Below are 20,837 nucleotides of genomic sequence, written 5' to 3'. Positions count from 1 at the left end.
TTTTTGGGTGGACTGTGTAGGGGTTGAGGTGGTTTCCAGGTCATTCTGCAGAGTCTTAAAATTTCTGTCCATTAAAATCCTTCATTTTATACACATTCTTATTTAGTTATGACCACAGTATTCTGCATTTTCTCAGTAGTTTGTTTTTTTTTCAGCCAAACAGATAGGATCTTCTTTTTCTTTTCTCCACCTAATAGAAGCAGTATGATATAATGAATAAAGTACTGGTTGCTTTGACCTAAGAAAACCTAGGTCTGATTACAGCATCTGATACTTAGAAGTGACTTGACAGTTTGGAAATCATTTTGCTTCTCTGTAGTATAGGAAGAACTGTAGGGACACAGAAGGAAAAAAATGTAAAATTGGAATAGTGCTACTTGTATCATGTACCTCACAAAGTGTTTGTGAAGAACAAGGTTAATAAACTTTAAACTGCTGTATAAATGTGAACAATTTATTATTGTTGTTAAGACCATTATTTTTATGGAGTTTAGAGAAAAAAAGTTGGAGGTTATATCATTATCTTGTTAGGCATTTAAATTTAATGATCTGTGGAATACACTCATGTTGATAATATGACTTTTGTAAGTAAATAAGATCATTGTTATTAACTTAAATTTTAGAAATTTCACTGCATTGGGCATGGAAAAATTCTAGTCATAAACATGATAACAGGGATAAAGTGTACTTCATCCTGTCCCTGGTTTTGACATCTTGTAAGACTGGCTTACTTGAAAACTTTTCATGCCAGGTACTTTAAAAATTATGAGTATACATTTCTTATCTAACTTTTTAAGAATTTAAAGACTGAGCAGGTCAAATTCTTTATTCCATGTTTTTTTTTAGTTTCAGGTTAGTTATTCCATGTAGTAGTAGTAGTAGTAGTAGTAGTAGTAGTAGTAGTAGTAGTAGTAGTAGTAGTAGTAGTAGTAGTTTCCAATGGAGCTCAGATAGAAACAATTTTGTGATGTTACTAATTTTCTAATGTTCTTTTACATCCAGTATTCTGTGGACAACTAAGCAGGTAGAAGAAATGAATGCTTTTTGGAATTAAAGGAATATATTGAGAAGTAAGCTCTAATTATATAGGTTCACTGAAAGCACTGTAGCACATAGAATGACAGCAATAATGATGACTAGTGGCAGTAGCATCATTGATGATTAATTAATAATCAAACATCCTTAAAATCACATTCGTGAAATAAAGGACATAGAGGAAAAGATCTATCATTGTATGAATATTTAAAAAAAATTAAAATCAACACATTTTTGCTGTATAGGTCAGTAGAAACATTTAGGTCATCAGGGTTTGAATCTATGCAAAAGGTTAGGTGTCATTTATCTTTTTTATAAATTCCCTTATCTATAAAATAAGGAATTTTAATAAGATAGCCTTTGAGTTCACTTTTAGTTTCAACTCTATGGTGCATTAATGATGCCCAATGAAGGTGGAAGAGAAGGCTAAATGAGTGATGGGTATTATTACTGAATCATATATATAATCAGAATATATGAGTTTACTTTTTTTTCAGATAACTCTTATGCTATTTAACACCTTCATGCCAGATATTATATTCAGACACCCTCACAAATGATCACATGTTTCATCTTTAATGGTTAAAAATTTTTTTAAAACATACACTTTAAAGAATATGTTTCTTTGGGATAGTATACTAAGTTGAGTTCATTTTGAATTTAAGTATTTATTTGTTTTAATTTACTAAATTCTCATTCCTTTTGTTACCCATCTTACTCTCTCACTATTATAATCATAGGTTCATTCTTTTTACTTAAAATAAAGTCAAGTATAATAGAATATATGCCTCTTTATTTTTTTTAACCAACCTTAAGGATATTAAGTGGGTTTTCAATTTTTAAAAAAAGCAATTGAAGAGGTCAACCTAAAAAAAAACTTAATACAGAATTTTGTCTTCAAACTAGTTTTCATTCTTGAATATGCAAACCAATTAATCATTAGGAATTCATAAAAAAGTCATTTATTTTTGTGCCTCCTAATTTTTTGGTCCTTTTGATCACTGGCTTATTTCTGTATAGGTGAACTTCAAAATATCCCTCTTAAAAACCTAAATGATAATATTTAGTTCCCACCATCCAGTCAACTATGGCCAAGTATAGTTTATTATTAGGATTAAACAAAATTTAATTAACCAAATTTTAAGTTTTTTAAAGCTGCACTTTCTCTTGCATTATTCCTGAATTTAAGTTTACAAAGTTCAGAATGATGATAACATTTGCATTGAAAATATACCATCACTATTGAATGCCTTGTTTTTGCCATTGAGGTGAAGTAGCTAGGTCTGAATTACCATTTTTATTAATATGATGTAAGCTATAATTTTTTATTTTAAATTTATTTGTTATACTCCTTAACTCCCTAGCCTCCCCCCATTAGAGAAGGCAACATTTGACATGAAGATGTATGTAAGGATAAAGTTATATCATGCATGTTCCTACTTATGAGTTCTTTCTTGGAGGTAGTCATGCACAAATCATTTTTCAAACAATGTTTTTGTTGCTTTATAAGATGTTTTCTTGGTTTTGCTCATTTCACTCCTAATAACTTCATGTAGATTTTTTCATTAAAAACAACCTGTTCATCCTTTATTGTGGCATAGTAATATTCCATCACAATCATTTGCCACTACTTGTTAAGCCATTCCTTTTATTCTCCATAGGGCCTAGCACAATGTTCACCATGTAATAGGTTGTAAATACTCATTGTTGGATAGATAATGGAATCTTCATAGAATTTTCTAACATTCTTGCTATTGTGTTTGTTTATTAATAGGTAATGAAGGGAATGAGTAGAAATAGTTGAAGCTCTGTGTTTTTGTATCAAGTTCCATGAGAATTGTTTTGCTACAGTCATTACTACACTATTCTTAAGTATTACAGCTACATATTACAGCTATGGAATTTTAGGAAGGGTAGATCAGTAATATACAAGCCTGTACTTGATTTCTTTCAGCAAATTATGCATCAGTATCATACTGTCTTATGCTTGTTCATGCATTCGCAATTTTTCTCTAGTTTACTTTTGTTTTCTGTATGTATATCTTCTGACTCAATTGTAAGCTTTTGAAGATAAAAACTGGTACTTTATGCTTCCTTTTCATTCTCAATAAAGTCAAGAGTATTTAAATGGATGATTACTCTGTTAGATTGTCCAAGGTTTATTGTGACATTAGAAATACCATTTGAAATACTTGCTAAAATCATATCTTCTTTCATCTTTGCCCTAGAAATTTATATCCTATTGCTTCTTTATGAAAGCTGTAGCCAGAACCTCATCGTTTTACTCACATTTAGTTGAATATCAGTGATTTTCTCCCCTTAGAATATTAGAAAAGAACAAAAGCACCTTAATAGTGAACCTTTTTCATTTTTTTAATTTCTTCTAGCTTCACTCAGATCAAGATAAGGGAGATGGATCACTCAAATATATTTTATCTGGAGATGGAGCAGGCACTCTTTTTATTATTGATGAGAAAACAGGTGACATTCATGCCACTAGGAGAATTGATAGGGAAGAAAAAGCATTTTATACCCTTCGTGCCCAGGCTATTAACAGGAGAACTTTGAGGCCAGTCGAACCAGAGTCTGAGTTTGTCATCAAAATACATGATATCAATGATAATGAACCAACTTTTCCAGAAGAAATCTATACAGCTAGTGTTCCTGAAATGTCTGTTGTAGGTAAGTATATTTTTGACATTTTAAAGCATGTTATATGAAACAGTATTTTGAAAAATAATTATCAAGTAAAATATGAGATAAAATAATTTGTTAATATTCTAATATGAATGCTTTCCTCTTACAGTTATTGAAAATGAAAAAAAATGATGAAAACTATGTATTATTTGAAAATGTTACCCATATTGAATGGAATATTTTTACCTCCTTTGAAGTCAAGCAAATACATTCATACTCATTATAGATCCCCCATCCTTACATAATACAAGTGTTTTCTGCAAAATTAACTTGAAATTTTTGACTTAATATTAAGAACACAGGTCTTGCTTTAGTACATAGTTAAAAACAGGGTTTTACAAGCAATTTTATAATGCAAATGAGTAAATCTGCATAAAATCTATTTCTTGCATCTTTCAGTGCTTTGGTCATTGAAATTTGACAGGCCCTCAGCACTATAGATGAGTTTTAAAGAAGCAGGACATTTTTAGGTTACGCATTTTTAAAAAAATAAGGGACTTATTAATGACTTTGTAGACCTCCAAAGCTAAGGACTCTTCTGAATCTCAACATTAATTGCTATTCTTCAGTGTCGCAGTGAGTACTACAAATTTAATCTAAGATAGATGTATTGAAAATATCATTTCCCTCAGGAAATGCTTTTATACTTAAAATTCAACACTATCATTTTGGAATTTACTTTGCTAATCCACTAGCATAGACAGAACTGATGGAGACTGAATGCAGATTGAAGCATACTGTTTTCCACTTTATTTCCTTTATGAGTATTTTTCTTGTATAAGTGATATATATCTTCTTTCACAACATGATGAACTTGGAAATATGTAGTGCACGATAGCAAATGTGTACTTATGCCTTATTGCCTCCTTTCTCAGAGATAGGGAATTTGAAGGAGTAAGGAAAAGAAGGGGGATCACAAAGCATCCAAAAATGAATATTAAAAATTGTAACTATAAGTACTCTGGAAATATATAATAAAATAAGTTTTTAATTTTTTCATTGCTATGTATCCTTATGAAATGTAAAGAAACTTCAAAGGTTACCTAAAATCTCAGAATTGGAAATTGTTTAAGAGCCTGTTGCTTTTGATTTTTGTTTTGAACAAGAATCCTATGTATAACATATGTAATTAAAGGTCATTTGACTACTAGGTCCTATATCATGTTAGTACTTTTCTAATTATTAGTAATATCCCTTATCTCAGACCTAAATTTCTCTCTGAGTTTGGGAAAGTTCGTACAGGTAGGAAGGGAGAGAAACGGAATTTGAACACAATCCTTTCTTATTGCTGATCCAGTGGCTCTTCCAGTGTACCATACTGGGAATTACCACATAAAATGAAGAATAAATCTGGCTTCAAAGAAACAGATGCATCTTTGGATTTTACTTTATATATTTTAAGAGCATTGGAAGAAAGCGATTGTTATTTTTTCTTGTTAGATAGTCTCATTGTCCAGCTAAATAGATAAGATACTGTTTGTTTGTTTGCTTGTCTGTTTTTGTTTTTTTTTTACCAAATTGCTAAATTAAGATTTATTTAAAAAGTCTTTCTAAAAGGCTCAATCTCTTCAAATGTTGAATAAAACTAGAGCTTTTTCTTACTGGTTCTGTGCAGAACTAAGCTGAATTTGGGTACTTTAGGTACTTCTGTGGTGCAAGTCACAGCTACAGATGCTGATGACCCTTCGTACGGGAACAGTGCCAGAGTCATTTACAGCATACTCCAAGGACAACCATATTTTTCCGTGGAACCTGAAACAGGTCAGAAGAAAGGCTATGGTTTTTCATTCATCAAATAATCTTCATGATCTTTATGGGGAGGAAAAGAAAATGAGAGAGCAATAACCAAATTATAGCTAGTTTGAACAGTTTCAGAGGGGAGATAGAGAGAGTTAATATGTCCTCAAAGTTAAATGACTGTCAAGAACTATATAAAAGAATAAACATATAACTACATATGCATTAGTGATTGGATGTATTTGTAACTGAATTCCAAAAATAACCTATTATAGTATTTATAAAACCATTTGCAAACCTTAAAAAAGCTGTAAGAATGCTAGTTACTATTATCCTAATAAATGTTATTTTTAATTACAAAGTGAAAATAACCAATTTCGACTGAATTGAATTAGCTTTTAATTTCAACACGATATAAAGTGGCTTTTATGTCATTTATTCACATCAATGTTACAAGAATACAAATGCTAGCAGTAAATAAATGAAGGTTATACTGCAGAATTATATATATATATATATATATATATATATAGGAAATACAAATAACACAATAACAAATATTTTTGTTTTTTGTTTTTTGTTGTTGTTAAAGGCATCATCAGGACTGCTTTGCCAAACATGAACAGAGAAAACAGGGAGCAATACCAAGTTGTTATCCAGGCAAAAGACATGGGTGGCCAGATGGGTGGATTATCAGGGACTACTACAGTGAACATCACGTTGACTGATGTCAATGACAATCCGCCGCGATTCTCCCAGAGTAAGCTCTCTTTAATAGTCCTGCACTATAAATGCTTTAGAATAAAAGAATTAAGAAATCTCCATCTGGTTTAATTTAAGGAAAATCTAGATTAAGAGGCACTTGTGAAAGACAGGCTTATGTACTGATTTATTCACTATTATTAGACTAAAAAATTAAATGTTACAGCCATGTTTTATCTGAAAATAGTTTTGTGCTGGTGGCACAACCTCACAAATATATTGTGCTTTTTAGAATTATTTGTGAGAATCAGATTGTATTCCAAAGCCCAATTCTTTAATTTAACAAGGGATAATTTATTTTTCATTAGGAAATAAATCAGGTCATAATTTTCTAGAAAAGAAAAAGGGACATTTTACTCTCTATTTAAAAATTTAATCAGGAAGACCTTAACTCTAGAGACACATAGCTCAAGGAAAATCTATTTTGACACTGTAAAAATTATGTACTTGATATAGCAGATGAAAATCCTCTATGTGTAATCTTAAGGACTCTTTACATCTCTGTTTTTGACAATATAAGCTTATCAAAACAATATGTGCTATATTTAAAATTTTAGTGGGTATTTGGTGGTGGGAACCTTTTCAGGATCATCTATAACTTCTATTATATTCTAGACAATTTGTGTTAGAAGCTAAAATAGCAAAACTCTTAATCTGGTACAATTTTCCTAATTATTTAACTTAAAAGGTTAGTGAATGTGCTTCACTGATATTCTTCCCTGATCATGAGGTCTTGAGGAAGGTGCCTAGCATAGTGGATTGAGATACAGTGAAAAAATGTATAGAAAATACATTTTAAAATAAAAAAAAACATCAGATAGGATGAGAAGACATGGGTAAGTTACATTTCTGCGTTTGTGGAAATACCCACATGGCAAGATAGGAATCAATCAATTGAAAGAGTTGCTGAAATTACTTTTTATGTTATCATATGAAAACTATATTCTAACTCATGCTTTTATCCCTTCAATAGTGTTTCTCAAGTGTTAATTTTGTAACTGCTCACAAAAACTTCCATTTAACCATGGTATAATATTAACAGAATATTTCTCATACAATTATTAATTATAAAACTCCATTAAGTGACCACATACATAGAGGCCTTGGTACTAAATTTTAGAATTTAGGAAATTTGCAGATCTGTAATTGCTAACTGTAGAATGAGAAGTAGGTCTACTTAATTTTAAAAATAACATATAGATATATTTGTATGTATATATGCGTAAATGTAAATGAAACTGTGTTTATGTTTCACCAACTCCTCTTTTTAATTCCACCACCATAATTATGCTAATCTTTTCCTCACTTTGGCTACCTTACTGTCATATGCTTTTACATATTTATAATAATAGGCATAGAATGGAAATACAATTAAAGATATGAAGCTTATTTCATTTGGCATTCCAACTACTGTTCAAATTTATTCTTGATTTCCTTCTTGCCAGAGATGGTTAGGTAACCATCCTAAGGGTTTTTTGGTATAACTATAATTCCAATATAATGCCATGCATCTGGCTTTTCTGTTTGTCTCTTGTTGTGTGCAGATGCAAACATGGAATCCCTGCAAAGGTACAGGGATACCTCACCCAGAATTCCTGGGGACCCCCCTGGAGAACTTTGGGTGAGGGGCAGTTGAGAAGGGTTGAAGACAGTTATTTTGTGGGATTGGATGTGAGCAGATACTCTGTTTGTTTCTCCTGACTTGGGGTTTCTCCTGAGAAACCATTATAGCATAAGCTAGTGATTTCTACTCATAGGATTAGCCTATTTGTTAGTACTATTCTTCATTAATATAATTATATAATTATTTAGTAACTAGAGAGTAAAATATTTATCTATAGCAAGAGAGCCAGTTTTAGTTAAGTGCTTCATCCCTCCTGTGAGGAGGGGGAAGGGGGCATCAATTTAACAGTTCAGGGTCATCTTTCTTTTATCCTAAACACTTCATTAATTTCTATAATTTTCCTTGTTAATTTCTAATATAACTTTTTACCTTCAAATCTGCGCCTGATAATTATTTGGAAGATACTTACAATACTTACAATTCAGCAATCAGGATATGCTGTGTTGTCATTGGGAAGAAAAGAGGTCAGGGTATTACCAGAGAAGAATAGGCCTTCATGTGTTCACTGGGAATGTCATTAGACATGTAAATTCAGAGATAATCTTGCACACATTATTTTCTTAATCCCAACTTCTCCGTTTGACACAATTCATAGCTTTTGAACAGAGTGGATGATAGAAGGATGCTACTAAATGAAAGTAATTTATTCATAAATAGTAAAGCATTAATTATTATTTTATTTTTAAAAGGCATGATCTGGCTAGTGAAATGTGTTTTTCTAGCAACATTCTCATGCTGATATTAAAATTAGATTTTAAACAGATATGTAGAGTGAAAGCAGTTCATGTACAATTAAACTAGCTAATCTGAAAATGAACAGATAAGACTAGCCAGATTCAGACAATCCTAATTCAATAAAGGATGAAGAAGAATGGAGTTCACAACAGAGTTTCAATTTTTTAAATAAGTGCATTATTTTTCTTCCTTAAATCCAGAAAATTTCTCTTTTCATCTCAGAAAATGAGAGGGGAAAAATGAAGCACTGGATTAAACTGCTTTAGGAATAACAATGAGAGTCATTTGAACTTCAGCCATAGAAACCTTAAACTTAACCCCATATACCATATTTTCTCTTAACTTGAATTTTCATATACACTTGTGCAGTGATGGGCAAACTATGGCCCACGGGCCAGATGTAGCCCCCTGAAATGCTCTATCCAACTGAGTGACATTATTCCCAATCTGATGAATACAATTAGTAGGATACAATACAATGAAATTTCAAAAGAGTTGCCTTAGAAACAGACTGACAGATGAACATTTCCTTTCCTTTGCCCCCCTCTTTAAAAAGCTTGCCCATCACTGGACCAGGGTATAAACTGACACAGACCACAATTTGAAATTGTGATAACAGTAATAATTTGTATATTTCCATAGTTTCAAGGTAATTTCACATAGATTCATTTTTCAATGCTCATAATACCTATGTAAAGAAATCAGAGAAACAATTTTGTGAGTAAGGAAACAAATGCTGAAAAACATCAAAGGCAAACACTTTCCAAATATCATGTGAGCAAAAGTAGTATAACTCAAACCAAAAACCCAAACCATGACATTCATTAATGTTTCTACAATGAGATGTTGCATTCATATTTTACATTAAGAAATGAAATAATATATTTGAAAATGATTTTAAAGTTTTAAAACATTCTTCAAATGTTTAAGGTGTTATTACATTTATGTAAGCAATATATTATTTTATTAGAATTATTTTCTAATATGTATAACGTTGTAATGTCTAAAAATTTTTTCAAAAATATTATTTTATTTAACTCTTACTTCAAAAATCTTTGCAAGAGGTCCTTTATTGTTCCTATTCTTTTGCAGTGACAAAACTAGAATTCCAAAAGGTTAAGTCACTTGTGCAAGTCTTAAGTAGCTAAAATTCTAAACTAGATATCTGGAATTCAAATCCAGTGGTCTTGCCATTATATTGCACTGACTTGCCATGTAATGTTTAAATGAACCTCAGTATGGAATCTAGTGTAGGATTTTGTGCTTGAAAATATATACATGGATATATATTTAAAAATGAAAAGATTCATGTGTAAGGAGGTGAGAGCAGGAAGGACAGGCAGTGAATGTGATATAGCAGATATATCACTAGATTTGACTTCTGAATGCCTGCCTTCAAATTTCAGCTCTGATATGGACTACTTATATGATCTTAGGCAAGATAACATTTTCTGACCTCGATTTCTTCATCTATGAAATGAGAAACTTGGTCTAAATGATCCCTAAGGTTCTTTCTGTTGTTAAACATCATAATTCTTGAGTTGGATAAAGTATGAAGTGTATTTGCATACTGTTTTTAGCCTTGCTTTTCCTCTTCTTTCTTCTAAGACTACATAATGAAAACCATAAAATTTAATATAAGATTTTGAGTGCATAATGAGAGCTCAATTTAAATTCAATTAGGAACATTTTTTTAAACGAAGTTGTCCTGGTTATGGAGGCTGTAGGGGGATTTCCTGATTATACAGCGTAAGTTAATGGGAACAGAAATTGAGAAAGAGGAGGAGATAATTCTGCATCAGGTATAGATTTCTCAGAGGAGGATCAGGGCATGGGCTCTAGCTGAGAAAGTGAGTGCACCCCTGGGATAACTGTGTAGTGAAATGTGGATTTCATTGCTCAGCTTGTGATAATATGAAATATCTATGTCTTATAGTCAGAATGTTCTCTGCTCAGCATCCAAAACAGTATAGATGCTGAAGCACAACAGGATGAGAAAGAATATCCTGAAGAACTATAAAAGAGAGGAAATTCACATTTTGGAAAAGGTCTAATCACCCTAAATTATATGTAAACATTCCTGACAATAATATGTGATTGTTATAGAACTAATTAAGGTAATATTGCATATCAATTTAGTGTTTCCTTGGGAAGAACAGCTAAACTAAATGTAGATATTACCAATGGCATCAAAGAACTATGAATTAATCCACAAACATACACTTATTAAGTACCTACTATGTGTTAGGCACTGAGTGAGGCACTAGCCATGCAAAGACAAAAAGAAAACACCTTTTGACCTTCTGGAGTTAATATTCCAATGGAGAAAATATACATATGAATAAATATGGAAAGCATACAAGGCAGTGGATAGAATGTTGTACTTAGAGTTAAGAATTCTGACTTCAGATTTTTACATCAGGTATTTAATATCTGTGTGACCCTGAGCAAGTTAATGATTTCCTGCCTCCATTTCTCCATTTGAAAATGAGCATAATAATAGCATTTACCTCCCAAAATGTTTGTAAGGATATAATGAGGTAATATGCTTTACATACTTTAAAATGATATTTAAATGCTAGCTTAGTATGAATATTGTAACTGTATGATGACTGCTTCTATCAAAATGTTTTCTATTTATTGATAGGATCATTAAGATCTTTCTAGCTGACATTTTTAAACTTGTCTTTTCTGTGTGGAGAAGCATCACTAAGCACTGAGAGGATCATTTTTTTTCAATTCGCCATAATTTCAAAAGCATGGAGGAAGTTAGAAATAAGGGTCAAATTATATTTCTTTTTTTATGTTTTCTTGTAGTTTTTAAATTTTTATTTAATTTTGAATATTTTCCCATAGGAACATATTTCATGTTCTTTCCCTCTCCTACAAACCACTCCAACTCCCTGTAGCTGATGCACAATTCCATTGGATTTTACATCTATCATTGATTAAGACCTAATTCCATATTATTGATAGTCGGACTAGAGTTATCATTTAGTGTATGGGTAGTAAGAGTATTGTGTATAGATAGTAATATCCCCATCCGCCCATGTGATCAAGCAGTTGTTTTTCTTCTGTGTTTCTCCTCCCACAGTTCTTCCTCTGAATTTGGGTAATTTCTTTCTCATAAGTCCCTCATCCTTGCTCTGGATCCTTGCATTGCTGCTGGTAGAGAAGTCCATTGCATTCGATTTTACCATAGTATATCAGTCTCTGTGTACAATGTTCTTCTGGCTCTGCTCCTTTTGCTCTGCATCAGTTGCCGGAGGTCATTCCAGTTCACGTGGAATTCCTCCAGTTCTTTATTCCTTTGAGCACAATAGTATTCCATCACCAAAATATACCACAATTTGTTCAGCCATTCCCCAATCGAAGGACATTCCCTCATTTTCCAATTTTTTGCCATCACAAAGAGCATGGCTAGAAATATTTTTGTACATGTGTTTTTCCTTATTATCTCTCTGGAGTATAATCCAAGCAGTACTATGACTGGATCAAAAGGCAGATAGTATTTTAAAGCCATTTGGGCATAGTCTCAAATTGCCATGCAGAATGGTTGGATCAATTCACAACTCCACCAGCAATGCATTAATGTCCCAATTTTGCCATATCCCTCAAATTATACTTCTGACACAAACTTTTTGACCTTAGAAAACTTGCTTAACCTTTGTAAGCCTCAATTTCCTTTTACTACCTGCAGAAATGAAACAAAACATGATCTGTATACCCTAAAATATTTTAAAAAGAAATATTACTTGAATAAAAACATTCAATCAATATAAAATTATTACTGATAACACATAAATAGTCCTCAAAAAACTAATTTGACAGCAATTTCTTCTCACTGGAAGTAGGATATTTTGGTTTTTGCTTTGTTCGTTCATTTGTTTTTTCTTTTCACTGTTAATTTACCTAAATTTAGGATTTATATTATCTTCCCAGGAAACTCACTTTAAATAACTATTTCAGGAAGGGAGAAGACAAGTAGGAATACATATTCAGTGCTGAAGATTATGCTTACATGGTGACATATGAAGGCTGATGATTTTATAAGAATGTTTTAATTGCTAAGAAGCAGTATGCAAAAGTTGTAAAAAATCATTTGAGAGTGTTAGTGATCAACATTAGAGCTCTTTCCACAACAAAATAATAATAGATTAATAAATATGCATGTATTAATCTATAATTGTATATTTTATTATATAATAAATATATAATAAATAATCTAATAAAATAATAAATACTAAGTGAAAATTAATAAATAAAAATAAATAATTGATCTCTTGGTGCTGTGGAAAGAACTCTGGACCTGTAGGCAGATAGACTCATTTTAAACCCGTTCCTTCCTTTCCAAAACCTGTAGCATCTTTGGAAATTCAAACTTTCTGGGCTCCAGTTTTCTTCTCTTTAAAATGAAATAGTTGAACTAGCTAGTCTCCAAGGTACTTTCAGCCCCAAGTCAATGATTCCACAATCATATTAAGACCAAATGATTACATTAGAAAATTAGAGAGTAAAAAGTCTCCTCAAAGGCATTACTGAATGAGATGTTCTTTTATTTGTTTTTTTTTCTCCTCTCCTCCTTCCTTCCTTGCTTCTTTCCTTATTGATTAATTTTTATTTGTTTTTTTACATATTCATTCATTTGTTTATTCATATTTCACTCATTTTACTGTTTGTTAATTTTATTTAATTATATGTTTATTTATACAACTTTTTATATACCCATTGCTTATTTTGTTGTTGTTGGTGGTGGTGATGATGGTTTATTCATTTATTTATCTTTTTTATTTTTTTAAACCATTGATTCCATTTATGCATAATTTTCTTGGTGAGGAATCCTTGTATACCAATAGAGATTAAATATAAATAATATTAATTTTTGTATATTTTTAGAAATTGCCTGAGGTTATAAGAAAATACTTGTGCAGAGTCACAAAGTTAATGTGTTTTAGATTCAGAACTTGAAATTCTTAATCTGAGATTATTTTCCAAAAGTTCTTGCCTATTAAGATGTTTCTTTGGAGGAGCTAGATTCTGAAAAACCTTAGATAGAAATCTCACATTGGTCTATCACAATTTCAATGAATTTAGCTACTTTTTTCTTTGTACTGGGGGAATGTATGATCAACCAAGCAGGGTGGAAGGATTCAGACAATAAAAGGATTTCGTGTTACTTTCAGCTTCTGTTATTATTTCTGATGTGTTTTAAGAATGTTCAAATTCAATTGGTAAAAACATCTTGGCAGGTAAGAAGGTTCAAATATAGAGTATCTGAGTTGAATTTCTAGTCATCCAGGGAGGAGACAAATGAAACACTGGTTCTCATTCTGTATTTATCATATTCATTTAACTGGATTCCCTTCTAAATGTAAAGTGTTTTCAGAATTTATACCTACACTCCGGGGGCATAAGGCTGATTCCATTTCCTTTCCTCTATGATTCAATTTCTACTTTTTTCCTCTGGGAACTTCCCACAAACACCAAGAACAAACAAATAAAAATTAAGTACTGTTATAGTCCCCTGCTTCAGGAATGGATTGTCAACAGACACAAATCAAGTTTATTATTTGTCCTCTACTTTCTACTTTTTCTTTTCTAGAAATCCTCAAAATAGTAAATAAGGTAATTCAACTCCTACAGCTAAAAACAAAGATTTTTTGATTTTCCATAGTCATGATAAAAAGAACACATGTATGTATATATATGTGTGTATATGTATGTACATATGTGTATGTATGTATATTACACCAGCATCTACTTTCTAGGGACTTTGGCTACTCCATGCTTCATCTTCCATGAAGTCACCCTGCATCTGTCCATCCTAATAACCTCCTCTTCTACCAAGATATACAAATTAAGTAAACAATTTCCTTTCCCAGGTTAAAATAAAAATAGCTTGTCACATTCAGAAACATTCAGTCAAAAAAGATTTTAAGAGATTACAATATGCAAAGCACTGTGTCATGAAATGCTGAGCAAGGTCTGAAATGAGGATAATAAATCTGGGTTCTTAAAATATATACTTTATCAGAGGATTCAAGAACAAATGCAAATAATTATAGTATCTAAGTACATTAGAGATCCATAAGCCAAAAAGTTTTAAATAAAGTCCAAAGAGGAGAGCGCAATTATTTCATGATTCTCTTCTTACTCTCCATCAGATACCCTTAAAGGCTCTTTCATAGATTCAGAGCTACTTGAATGACTATCAGGTTCAAATCATAGGAACAAAGGAAGATTATAATTTATTAGGTCTAAGAGGTACCTGAACCTCCTTCAAATATCACAGTAAATCTCTTAAAGCAAATCAGAAGGAAGGGAAAAAAAAAACATTGCACGATTGTACATTGTGTAGTCTGCTAAGAATTACATGAATATTATTTAATTTGTTATTTACAACAACATCAAGAAAAAGTGCTATTATTATCTCCATTTTAGCATTAAGGAAACTGAGGCAAATAGTGATTTACTGACTTTCCCAGAGTCGCATTGCTAGTATCTAAGGCCGAATATGAATTTAAATCTTCCTGACTACAAGCCCAGTAACTCTGTCCATTATGCCAAATAGCTGCCTTGAACCAAAGGTAAGCTGCTATAAAGTCCATATGTTGAGAACTATGTAAACAGGCTGCTAAGATTCTCTCAGAACTTCTGCATAGATACCTACTAGGATAAATATTTAGTATAAGCAAGGTTGCCCAGAGGTCGTACAGCTTATGGGAGAACTATTGCCCAGGCAAAAGAAAAGGCCAGGGGAACATGCAGACAGATCAACACCAAATCAGCCCACAACTGAGCCACAGTAAGACACAGGACTAGACTAACATATGTGCAGGACTCTGATAGAGCCACAGCAGGAAAAGGGATCAGATTAGAGCCTAAACAGAGCAACAGCTAAATCATTGACTCCTGTGATGCAGTCAGAGCCACAGGACAACCATAGGTCAGGCAAGCACCTGGAAAGCAAAACACTTGGGCTTTTGAAGATCTACTACCAACATAGTCAGCAATATCTATCTGGGACCTAATTACACCACAGCAGGGATGGAGCCAATTCATGTCTTAGAATGTGTATGGATAAATACACAGAAAAGCTTACAAACCTAAAACCCAAGCCAAGCAGGAGGATTACCTAATGAAGATGGGGCTAGCCAAGGACTAAGTAAACTTTAGCCTCAGAATAGGAGACAGGATATTCTGTCACAAAAACATAGTACAAATCCAGATAATGGAGTTAAGTAAACAAAAGAAAATTTCAAACACAATGAAAAAATAATATAGTCTAAGGAGAATCTCAGAAATAAATTCAGAAGAAAAGAACTCTATAAGTTGCCAAAAGTATATCAACAGGAAAAAAGAATATTATGTTTGCAAGGATTATGAGTACCTAGAGAAAATGAAGCAAAGGATACAAAATGCAATCCTAAGTGAATTAAAGGTGAGGTAAGAAATAATAGCAAAAAATAATCACTAGCTTGGCATAAAAACTGATGCATTTTATGAAAGTATTGTACTCAGAAAACTAGAATGGCCCAAGCAAAAAGCAATAACTCCATAAATCAAGAAATATATAAATAAAATTTAAAAATGTAATAAAAGAAAGAAAGTGTAAGGTATGTGCTATCCATAAGAAATGGTCTGAAATGAACTGGAGGAATTCCATGTGAACTGGAAAGACCTCCAGGAATTGATACAGAGTTAAAGGAGCAGAACCAGAAGAACATTGTACACAGAAACTGATACACTGTGGCACAATTGAACATAATGGACTTCTGCACTAGCAGCAATGCAATGACCCAGGACAATTCTGAGGGGTTTATGAGAAAGAATGCTATCTACATCCAGAGAAAGAACTGTGGGATTAGAAACACAGAAGAAAAATTATGATTGATCACGTAATTTGATAGGGATATGATCAGGGTTTTGATATTAAAATATCACTCTACTGCAAATATCAATGCCATGGAAATGTATTTTGAAAAATGATACATGTATCACCCAGTGGAATTGCTTGTCAGCTCTAGATGGGGGAAAGGAAGAGGTGGGGTGGAATCATGAAACATTTAATCATGAAAAAATTATTCTAAAGGAAAAATGATCTGGGGGAAAAATGGTCAAGGAGAAATCATCTAAGAGTCTTTGGAATATGTGAAATTCATGATCATAAAAATTAAATTAAAAACACAAAACCCAGAATGCTCTTTGTAAGAAACAGTGGGTAAAGTAAAAATAGAAATAATCTACTGTTTACTTGCTGAAAGATGCCCCCAAATGAAAACTCAAAATTATCTCAATAGAAATCCATTACTTCCACATCAAAGAAACCATCCTGCAAGCACCCCAAATGGGTGTAAGTAAGCCTGTTTGTGTTTCTCAGGGTTGGGGAAGGTGTTCAAGTATAAAGGGTCCATAATTGGAATTTCTCAAAACATGACAGCTACCAAGCTGTGGAAAGAAAGGACTGCTAGTATTACAATAGCTCCAAAGACTTGAAACCATCCCATATCTTAGCAAAAATTACCCATATAATATGTTTTTGAGTAGTCATCTGGACGATTTTAAAATACTCTATCTTATATTCTGAACTTTAGTGATCTCATTTGTTCCTAAAGATTCCTTTATCACTGCTATACAGATGATTTTCAGATAATATCAAGCCCTATTTTTTTCTTAACTCTTCAACAAATCCAAATTTTACCATGTAGTTAAATTGTGTAAATGTTCAACTCACAATACCTCGGAATAATCACCTCTTCTTCCATAAATCTATTTCTCCTCCATATTCCCAATTTCCACTGATAATACTACCTTTTCACTTTGACCATACTTGAAATGTCAAAATAAACTTTTTGTTTTTCCTTTGCTATTGTCATATATTGCTCGAGAACCTTCTTACTCCACAGCATCTTTCATATCGTTTCTCTTCTCTCCATGAATAGTGCTGATACCTTAGTCAAGACTCTTCTCACCTCTCACCCTTTATCTACCCCATTTTCAGTCTAGCTTTGAGGCAGTTCCCCAAAACAATCAATACAATTTCTCTCCAGCTCAGTAGGTATTTACTGAAACTAGGAAAGAATTTAAACCCTAAAGCCTGACATTTAAGGCATACCACAATCAAATTTAACTTTTTTTATTCACTTGCATTTCACATTAATCTTCTTGGTGCCTTTTATATTTCATTCAAAATGTAATGCTTGCTGTTTTTCAAACACAACATGCTATCTCCTGCACCTGTGAATTTCTGAACTCCTTTAGTGATAATGTCTTACTTCTGATTTTTATCTCCAGCTTATTCTGTATGAATCTTTTTTGAACATAGCTTTTTCATATTGTCTCTCCTATTAGACTCTTAAGTTCTTTGAAGATGTAGTCTGTCTTTTGTCTTTTTTTGTATCTTCAGAACTTAACACAGTACCTGGTACCTAGTAGGTGATTAAGAAATCCCATTAGGCTAACTTATTTTAATGTTCTTTCTCTGCATCAGCTTTTAGACTTCTCACCCTTCAAAATTCATTTTTATCGTGCCCCTTCACTGAAGTTTTTCTGTCTCTTTAGAAAGTGTTTTTTCTTGCCTCAAACTTCTATAGAGATCTTTAGTTGAGTCTCTTTTTTGTCCTCTTCACAACCTATCTTCTGTGCTGACATCATATCCCTTCTAGTAGAATGTAAATTTCTTGATGGCATTAACTGTATCATTGCTTAAAAATTGCATCCCAGCATCTAGTACAGTGACTAGCATAGAGGAGGCACTTTAAGGTTACATGTTCAGCTTTCATTGTTACTGACAGGAAGAATAAGGGAAAATCTTTTCAAAGAGCGCAGGAATGGGAATGAGATTTAGAGGATGAATAAGTAGTCAACAAAGCGGTAAAGGGATATTTGAAGGATTGGGTCTCTCAGTGAATACGTGTATATGACACAAGATTTGTGCAGAGGTTTGCAGGCAGGTCATTTAGAAGTAGTAGATTAGTTTGTCTAGAGTTTAAGAAGGTATGAAAATAAACAGTGTGAATTAAGGAGGGAAAGGTTTACCAGATTGTTAAAGACCTTGAAAGGTACACCAAGAAATTGGAAAACATAAAACTAGTAAATATTTTTGATCTGGGAAAATGACTCCCAATTTCCAGACATAACGAAGTTAATTTAAGCAATTATATTAATCTTATATCAGTTATACTCTTTAGATTCCACTTTATCACAATCACACCCTGATCTCCTGAAAACATAACTTTGTAACATATTTTTTTTAATATATGGTCCTCTTCCTTTATATTGTATGCTCTCTGAGGGCAGGGGCTATCTTTCCTTTTTTTTAAAATTTTTAAACCCTTGTACTTCGGTGTATTGTCTCATAGGTGGAAGATTGGTAAGGGTGGGCAATGGGGGTCAAGTGACTTGCCCAGGGTCACACAGCTGGGAAGTGGCTGAGGCCGGGTTTGAACCTAGGACCTCCTGTCTCTAGGCCTAACTCTCACTCCACTGAGCTACCCAGCTGCCCCCTATATCTTTCCTTTTTCATATTTGTATGCTCAATACTTACCCTAAGCCTGTGACAAGTAGGTGCTTAATAAATGTGTATTGTATTATATTATATTACATTGCATAATACTGTACTGTGTTATAATGTATTATACTGGATTATAAAAGATATTTTGGAAAGAGTAAATTGTAGATAAAAGGAAGATATATAAAATGCATCGTGAAAAATGTAATTTAGTAATCATTTGCATTATTATTAGTTTTGGTGCCTATAGAAAGAGAAGGGAGGAGACCTATGGGAAGATAGTCGAGGGAGAATTATTAAAATTTGGCTTTGGAGGTACTTCAATGTGAAGATTAAGTGAAACAAAAAAAGCCAATATTAATTGAAGTTGTGAGATACACATTTCAGGTAAAAGGTATTACATTCCATACGGAACATGTTGAATTCGAAATAATTATAATGAAAATACTCTGTAGATAGTTAGAGATGTAGGTATGGGATGTTGACCTGAAAAATAGAGAATTATAAGAGTAGTCATAATCATGGGGCTCTGTACCACCCCCCAATTATCTTGTGCTTTTTGTGTTTTTTTAAATTGAATTGTGTTTTTCCCAGTTACATGTAGAAACTATGTTTGATGATTGTTTTCTGATATTTTTCAATTCAGAGTCTATCTTCCTTTCCCCACCACAACTCTCTGAAAGAATAAATTGTCTGATACAGGTTATATCATTGCATTCATGCAATACATATTTCCATATTCCCCATGTCTTGACTAAAGATACATATCACATATACAATAAAAAAAATCTCATGAAGGCAATAAAGTGAAGGATTATGTTCTTTGATCTGTAATCAAATTCAAATTTCCTTCTTTAGATGTGGTTATTGTTTTATTTTATAATCATTATACTCAGGATTATTTAGGAATCTTTTTTTCCTAAACATAGTTTAGTCCTTCATTGCTGAGTGTAAAAGGGAATTCTTAATCCCTTCCTGTAATTTAACCGGGGACCTGGAGGTCCTTTTACCATAAAGATATTTAAAGATGTACCAGCCCACAGTGAAAGGAAATAGAAACCAGAGAGACAGGAAGTGAGGTAAGAAGGGGTTATAAAAGGCCAGCTAGTGGACCAAGAGGGACCTTTTGACCCTTTTTGGGTTGGGAAGTGGTTGGTCATTGGGGGTTGGTTGCTGGTGGTGTCGATTGGTGATTAGTTGATAGTTGGGAGATATATAAATATAGATATAGATATAGATATAGATATAGATATAGATATAGATAGATAGATTCTGCCTGGTGAGCTGAGCTGAAGGGTGATCAGCTGAACTTTCTCTAATGGCAGTTATAGGCAATTAGAGTTAGTTATAGGGTATTTAGGCAATTTTTCTATCTCTTTTCTATATTTCCCTCCTTTTACTGTATTCTCATTAAAACTAAAATTCTTAAAAGCTACTCTCTTATTTTGTCAGACTCCTAATATAACCCTTACATGAGTATTCTGTAATAGTACTGTTACTATAGACACTGCTCTGGTTCTGCTCACTTTATCTTGCCTCAATTCACATTAGTTGTTTCAGGTTTTTCTTATCTCATTTTGTTTATTGTTTCTTATGATGCAATAGTTTTTTCACTATAACTGTATCTCACAGCTTGTTTAGTCATTCCAAATTAAAGAATACCTCCTCAGTTTCCAATTCTTTGCTACTACAAAAAAAAAAAGCTTCAAAATATTTTTGCATAAGTAGCTCCTTTTC

At 32.5% G+C, this 20,837-nt stretch overlaps 1 protein-coding gene across 1 annotated transcript in view; it reads left to right on the top strand.

Moving 5' to 3' along the window:
• The window catches only part of LOC123252835 (cadherin-10-like), a 233,242-nt gene that overhangs the window by 141,534 nt on the left and 70,871 nt on the right, over positions 1-20,837 (top strand). The window contains exons 2-4 of the mRNA XM_044682074.1: positions 3,423-3,717; positions 5,374-5,493; positions 6,062-6,229. Of these exons, the coding sequence (XP_044538009.1) occupies positions 3,423-3,717; positions 5,374-5,493; positions 6,062-6,229 (583 nt within the window). The remainder of the gene's footprint in view (positions 1-3,422; positions 3,718-5,373; positions 5,494-6,061; positions 6,230-20,837) is intronic.

This window comes from Gracilinanus agilis, chromosome 1 (genome assembly GCF_016433145.1).
Source record: "Gracilinanus agilis isolate LMUSP501 chromosome 1, AgileGrace, whole genome shotgun sequence".
Taxonomy (NCBI): domain Eukaryota; kingdom Metazoa; phylum Chordata; class Mammalia; order Didelphimorphia; family Didelphidae; genus Gracilinanus; species Gracilinanus agilis.
The sequence above is the reverse complement of the archived record's forward strand: the minus strand, read 5'-3'. Positions and strand labels throughout refer to the sequence as shown.